The 7,314-nt window shown below is 47.3% G+C and overlaps 1 protein-coding gene across 1 annotated transcript in view; it reads right to left on the bottom strand.

The window, feature by feature from the left end:
* Window positions 1-932: 932 nt before the first annotated feature.
* The window catches only part of ITGA9 (integrin subunit alpha 9), a 371,922-nt gene continuing 365,540 nt past the window's right edge, over window positions 933-7,314 (bottom strand). The window contains exon 28 of the mRNA XM_007462694.1: window positions 933-1,810. Coding sequence (XP_007462756.1) covers window positions 1,712-1,810 — 99 coding nt within the window. The 3' untranslated portion in view covers window positions 933-1,711. The remainder of the gene's footprint in view (window positions 1,811-7,314) is intronic.

Genomic DNA, 7,314 nt, shown 5'->3' on the forward strand with positions numbered 1-7,314 from the left:
TATGAGGACTGCTCCTGAGCTACTGGGGCTATTTTTCTGGCAGGAAGTGAAAGCAGAAAGTTTACATCTCCCCTGGGTACAAGACTATGAAAGCTCAGCTCCCTTGCCCCAGGTTGGGACAACTCTGAGGCATAACTTACCCTCCAGAGCCCCCCTGCAGGATCAGGCTGAAGACCGCCTGCACGGGACCTGCCCTGAAATGGCTCCCTTACCTGTCTTCCTCCCCTTCTGTGTCCTGCTTCCCTCGTGTCCTTACTGGTGTGCCCTGGGGACACTTCCTTAATAAGTTACTGCATGAAAATCCTTGTCTCAGGGTCCACTTCTTAAGAACTCCACCTAAGACACGATTAAAAAAAATAAGGACAGGTTGAATGGTCATCTCTGGGAAGGACACTGCAATTACCATTAGCTGGGACAGCAAGAGTGACGGGGACAATGGAGACCTCTGGACTCAAATTAACATGAAAAGATAACACATCACAGCACTCAGACACAAGTCTCTGCTTGGTGGGCACCAATTCAGTCCCGGTGGTATGCGGACTCTGATGCACGATGTCCAGGATGAGATGCCATTCTGAGGTTTACCAGTGATGAAATGGCATTGCTCCAAGCTTTCATGTCTTAATTTAAGTGCAAGGAGGGTGAAATGTCTGCTCTATAAGGTGATGCAGAACAGACCTCAAGAATCAGGTTTTTCCATCCAAATTCCTGCACAGCAAGAGTGACGGGGACAATGGAGACCTCTGGACTCAAATTAACATGAAAAGATAACACATCACAGCACTCAGACACAAGTCTCTGCTTGGTGGGCACCAATTCAGTCCCGGTGGTATGCGGACTCTGATGCACGATGTCCAGGATGAGATGCCATTCTGAGGTTTACCAGTGATGAAATGGCATTGCTCCAAGCTTTCATGTCTTAATTTAAGTGCAAGGAGGGTGAAATGTCTGCTCTATAAGGTGATGCAGAACAGACCTCAAGAATCAGGTTTTTCCATCCAAAGTCCTGCTGGGAATCTTCCAATGAACGGTACAGATGAAAAAACTCTCGTGGTTCTTTAGCACATTATTCCACACTTGACTCCAGGCAACAGAGATGTGAGATGCCTTCGGGCTCAGCCCCAAACCACAGCTGATATACAGCACCACCCGCTGGGTGGATTCATCACATGAGGTTTCTTCAGATGATTTCATCTGAGAGTCTTCTTTAACAGCAAGTTCCAGAGTACAATAAGATTTTTATCCTTTAACATTTGTATGAATATACAAGTATTTCCAAGATTTCAGGCCAGATGTCAGTGCTTGAGTGAACTATATAACCATTTAATAGAAATAATAAAACATCGATACAAATATAAAGACATAATCAGTATAAAAGGCTTATATTTATAAAAATACTTTTAGGTAACAGTTTTCCCCTGAGGGTTGACCATGCATGTTGCATCCATAAATATCGCCTGGCTCTGCAGCCGGCTTTCCACAGTTGCGAGTTCAGCTGGAAAAGGAAGTGGTGGTGGTTCCAGTCAGGTGACCTGGCCGAAGTGACTGCCTCAGGTTGGCACCTGGGCTTGAGAGAACGAGGATGAGAACAGCATCGTGGGGCCTCCGAAAAATCTGGAGAAGATTCTTTCTTCCAAATATGGAAGATACAAAGATCAGGAAGACAGGCGAACCACTGGGCCACATGACCGGGGTGGGGTGGGGTGGCAGGTCACTGGTTTTTCTGGACCCAGTCCCAACTGTCTTCATTCTCTTTACGGTTCTTCTCAGCTTCAATAATTTCTTTGTACCTTCTGCGAAAGAAGCCCATCTGAAAGGCAGAAAGAGGAGGCGCCAGGTTAGAGATGCTGGGTAATCAACCGTTTTGATTCCCAAGCCACCTGGACCCGGAGGAGACATGATCTATGCTCACAACTCCTCAGACTGGGCTGATTTAGAAAAAGCATTATGTGGAACCACTTTTCAAAATGCATGGACTTCCTGCAAGCTTTCTTCTGATAAGTTGTTTGTTCCTTGTAATGTGCTTCTGGTGGAGTGTTTCCCAAACTGTATACTGGGGAAAACTAGTTACTGAGCTATTCATAGGTTGTTTGGGAGTAAAACAGATTCCACGGTCAAATAAGTTTGGAAACAATACACTCTTTAAGAGATTCGTAATGTACAGTAGAACAGTAAAGGATCAAATCAACCTTTTAGGAAAGGATTGAGAAAGTCAGGGACTTGATATTTCCCAAGCTTATCTGGCTTTTGATAAATCTATTAATATCCTGAGAGAGATTAGCCATTGCAGAATAATTTGATAAGTTCTGCTCTCATACAATAGGAGTTTTAAAGTATCTGCAGATCTGCATCCTATCTTGCTGTCCTCTAGATCTTTCACTCAAATCTGTGACCCTCGTGAGCTGCCGTGCACACAGCTGGCAGTGTGTACCCCCCTAAAACTGGCTACGCCTCCTGAGCCACGATGGCAGTTCCCTTTAGCTTAGTTCTGAAAAGACCTTTCCTTCCGATGTCTATGGCTTTTCATACAGGGTAAGATGAATTTCCATTTCTTTTCACATAGTCAACATAGGCACTACTGCCATATAAAAGTAACTTTTTGTAGCCCAAAGCTGACCTTTTCTCCCAAGCTCAGGAAGACCTGGTATCTCTTATCCTGTGCTCCCTAGCATTAGTGGCCTCTGTTTCTGAGATCAGACATCCTCCTGCATCTGCCCTTAAACATGACTGACTGGAGTTGGTGTACAAATACCCCAGCTCCCTCTCTCCTTGGGTGCGAATCCCTGAGGTGCATGCTCCACGTGGAACTTTCCCGCAGTGGTAACCAGCTTGATAACACATCCTTTATTAGCTTCCTTCCCTGCCCTCTCTTCCCTGGCCCCCTATCACTGTTTCTTGAGATTATCTTCCAAATAAATGACTTGCCCTCAAATCCTTGTTTTGATCCTCTTGAATAGGGGAATTGAAACAGACGTGCACACTTGGCTCGCTGCTGGGAGGCTGTGCTGCAGGTCTGTGGTACCACAGTCACTGGTGTATAATTTCCATAGTCATATTTGAAAACACTTGAGACTAATAATCTCTGCAATCTGCTGCCAATGCGGGATGCACATACAAAACCTGCCCTAAACAAATCGTCAAGCAAACCCAGGCTTGTGGGCACATCTAACTCCTTTGTGCATCTTTCCTCACACTCCTTCACCATGAACCAAGCATCCACAGTCTCACTGCACCATCTGCCTACTCCTTGAAAGGGGCTTACTGGCCCAGGTGAAAATGAGAACTGTCAAGAGAGCTGCCAAGACAGCGCTGGTCACCTCCACCCACATTGCCAAGGGAGTCCGGAGAGTTCCCTTTGAGAGCAGTCTGACGGCTGGGAGGGAGTGGAAGCTTCCACAGAACAGCTGGCAAGGGTCTTGTGCTCTGAGCTTCGATCCTCAAGGCCCGTTTCACAGACAGACAATGAGTTCCCTGGATATGTCCTCCCAGCATCAGACCACATCTGTCAGAATCTCACTTTATGACACCCCCATATACTTTCCTCTCATTAAATCTCTACCACCTTCTCCCTTCTGCAAGGAATGTGGAAAAGGAGGCTTGGCTTGAATGTTCTGGATAATTAGAAAAAGGTCGTTGTTGTCATCCTCAAAGCATACCCACAGGAGGCCAGGAAAGTGACCCAAGACTTCATGGAAATGTCTAACTCAGAAGTTACTGCTTGAAATCTCATTCTTGAAAGATAAAGATGTGGTTGACAGGGCGAATGTGTCATGTGCACCTTCTGAGCTGAGGAGAACATAATCATAGAAAGAAGGCTGGATATAACATGAGAATAAGATTCTTTAGCACATGACTCTACCTGCGGATAGTGTGATGTTTCAGTGATCTCCAGTTACTCACTTTAACTCTAGAGAAGTAACATATCTCTACTGTGGCACCAATAAAGCAGAGCTTTAACTGTCTGCTCTCTTATCATCTTTCACATTTGTCTCAGGACTCCTACAGATTTGTGCTTTTTATCCCCAGAGCTCAGCATCTCACCGCTACTTACTGCCAGTGATAAGTTGCAAAAATGCCCCTGTAACCATGCCCTGTACCGTGGCTTTGCAGCAAGTCCTATCAGGAGACAGAGTCTATTTTCCACACCCTGAATCTGAGTCGTGACTTGCTATGACAGTTGGGTGCATGGGAGGTGATGCCCTGTCAGTTCCACACTTAGGCCTCAAAGCCCTTGCACACTTCCACTTGCTTTCTCAGAACCCTGCCTGGCTTCCAAGTAAATGAGTTTGGTCTCGCTGCTGAAAGATGAGTCCACCAGCTGAGGTCCTCCTAGACCCGCCAACCCCCAACTGCTCGCAGGTGTAGGTTTGAGCCCCGCTGAGATGGGAGGACCGCCCTGTTAAGCTCGGTCCAACCCTCAGAATTGCGACCTTTGTAGATGGTGGTTGTTTTTAAGTCCCTAAACTTTGGTTTGTTACATAGCAAGAGTTAACTGATACAGAACTCCATATTTTTTTGCCTGAATTACTGAATGAATCAACACCCACGGGAAGGGTGGCTGAGGGGCAGCCTGACAGGGCTCTAGATGGAAAGAGCATCACTGTGCCCTGTCCTGCTGAACAGACTTTTCTTGTTCATCTCTAAGGAGGACGAGAGCCAGCTCACCTTCTCACAGCTATGCTGGCGTAAGGATTTGATACAGAGTATGCAATCTAGCAAGGATTTAGAGTGCCTGGCCCAACTCTCACAGGAGGCTCTCCTGTGCTCATGTTTATGTGTGTCATACTTTTTACCAACAAAGTGATGGTGTATCATCTCCTGTAGGCATCCAAAAGCAAGCTCTTTTGTCTCAAGTGGTATGGTGTCAGCATTAGTCTTTTTTTTTAAATTTAATTAATTAATTTGGTTGCACCGGGTCTTAGTTGTGGCAGGCGGGCTCCTTAGTTGTGGCTCGCTGGCTCCTTAGTTGTGGCATGCAAACTCTTGGTTGCGGCATGCGCGTGGGATCTAGTTCCCTGACGAGGGATCGAACCCAGGCCCCCTACATTGGTAGCTCGGAGTCTTAACCACTGTACCACCAGAGAAGTCCCTCAGCACTAGTCTTGAAAAGTCTACCCCTGCTGGCAGTAACCGTAGAGCTTCTCTTAGAAACAGCCTTGCAAACTCTCCACCCCACTCCAGTGAGGCAGGATATCCAGAGCCCTGTTCCCCACATAACCTGTGTGTAGTCTCATCTTTAGATGGAAGCTTGGAGCTGCCACTGGTGTCTGTCCTTCTTCTTTGGAGCCCATGACCATTTCTTAAAACACAGATCACGCTCATGTCTAGGGAGTGCTGGGTACAGTAACGCAGGCTGTGCACTGCATATAAGGGGGGAGGGTGCCACTCATATCAGAGAGATCATGGACGTGTAAACTTATTACAACTATTTTCCAGCAGATGGCAGTCGGATGTCTTTTTCTAACAAAATCAGTAGATTTTCTGAATTTTCTGACAGATGGAAGTAAAGCTTCTGGAGGAAGGGGCGCCGTTTACTTGTCTGCACAAAAGTGCGACATAGTCTAGAGGTGGTTCTGTCAAATTAATATTGTTTCTTACGTGATCAAACGAATTCCATTTCAGAAAAAGAGAATATCACCTTTGTGCTGTTGTTTAGAGCCCGGTTTTGGCTTTTGATATAGAACCCAAAGCCCAGGCTCTGAGTTTACCAAGCCAGGGTTCCCCAAACAGCTGTGTCATACCAGGCCTGCCCAGTGCCACAGGACCTACTCAGAAGGGTTGGACGGGAGAGGTGCGGCATGGGGAGCCTGGAGTTCTGAGTACTGCTCACGCTTGGCCACAGAGCAGGTCATTTCCTGGCTCTGAACCCCAGTGTCTTTGTCTCTGCCCAAGAGATCGATGGCAATCTCAGACCTCTTCTAGCCCTGAAACTCAATGAAAGCTTTTTATGTTGGTCCCCAAAGCAAACTCGGGACTGCAGCCTATAGGCCATACAGCTGTGTATCCAGTCCTCACATGCAGGAGGCACAGGGCACAGAGTCCTCGCCTGGTATCATTTTTTCTCAAAGAGTTTTTGGAAAATTAAATTTCCCATTTTTATATTAAAGTATGGATACGTTATAAAGTATAAAGAGGTCTAAAACTCTTAAACACTAAGATAACTCAAGACTTCAAAGACATTTCTCTCCTGCAGCAGGCCTACACTCTCACCATCACTAGTACTCATGGTTACTTTGGGGAAAACCTTGGAGAGATGCTGGGCAAACCTACATTTTCCCAGCCAGCTGAGTCCACACTGAGGGTGCCGGGAAATGAGCTGTGATGAGTTAAGCTGGACCCTCAGCAGCCCCTCACTCAATTCCAGTTCAGTGGAGTATGTGTTTTCCTGCACTTTTTCTGGATCCTTCCAGGGCTTGCTTTGCCACTTGAGGGGCAAAAGGCTCTGTTTATAACTGCTGTCTGTAGCGGAGGGAACACTCATGGAAACCCTAAGGAAGAGAGACTCCAGCCAAACTTGGCTCCCCTGGAAGCTGAGGGAGCAGGGGTTTTCTGGCTTCTTGTCTGTGCCGCTCCTGAGGGGGACCTGCGGCCCCACAGGGCAGCTCCCTCAGCCCTCCTGACAGATTCACACAACTTTCTGATATAAACTTGTATCAAAAAAGCTGCCAGAAAACTCCTAGGGAAACAGCAGGTTTCCCCTGAATGGTCCTAATTAGGAAGGTTCTGAGACGGGCCTGGGGCCCAGGAAGAAGTGAGAATGACTGGGCTCTGGGGTCCACATCCTACAGCACCAGCCTCCTCCTTCCCAGCCCAGTTTGGGGTGAGTGAAGGGTGGCCGCACAACCCCACGGCCTCTGGTCTCTGGGGAGATGCCCACCCCCTCCTCCCTGGCTTTTGGATTGCCTCCTGGGCAGCTATTCCAAGGGCCTTGGACACACTCCTTCTTTGGACTAACTCAGAGCCTCATGTTTATGGGTCCTTTCAAGTTCCTTGACTATTTACATAGCACGTCTCTGTCTCGAGATGTCAACAGTGCAACATCAGCCCAATATTTACTTCCAAACATAAATAAGTCCCCACTGAGCGTCTCTGGCACATGGTCTTAATTGAGACAGTGCGAAGGGTGTGTGTGTGTGTGCACGTAATTCTGTGCCATTTTCATTTTCTCTGCAGGAGAAACAAGGATGGGCTCTCACAGCCCAGCTGGAGGGCAGGTGATAACCCCAATGACCCCTGGAGGGGCTGCCAAACCTACCCATCCGCTGGGCCATTTCACAGATTTATTTTTCCAAGTATTTCTGCTTGCGGTCAGCA

Source organism: Lipotes vexillifer, unplaced genomic scaffold (assembly GCF_000442215.2).
Source record: "Lipotes vexillifer unplaced genomic scaffold, Lipotes_vexillifer_v1.1 scaffold539, whole genome shotgun sequence".
Lineage (NCBI taxonomy): Eukaryota > Metazoa > Chordata > Mammalia > Artiodactyla > Lipotidae > Lipotes > Lipotes vexillifer.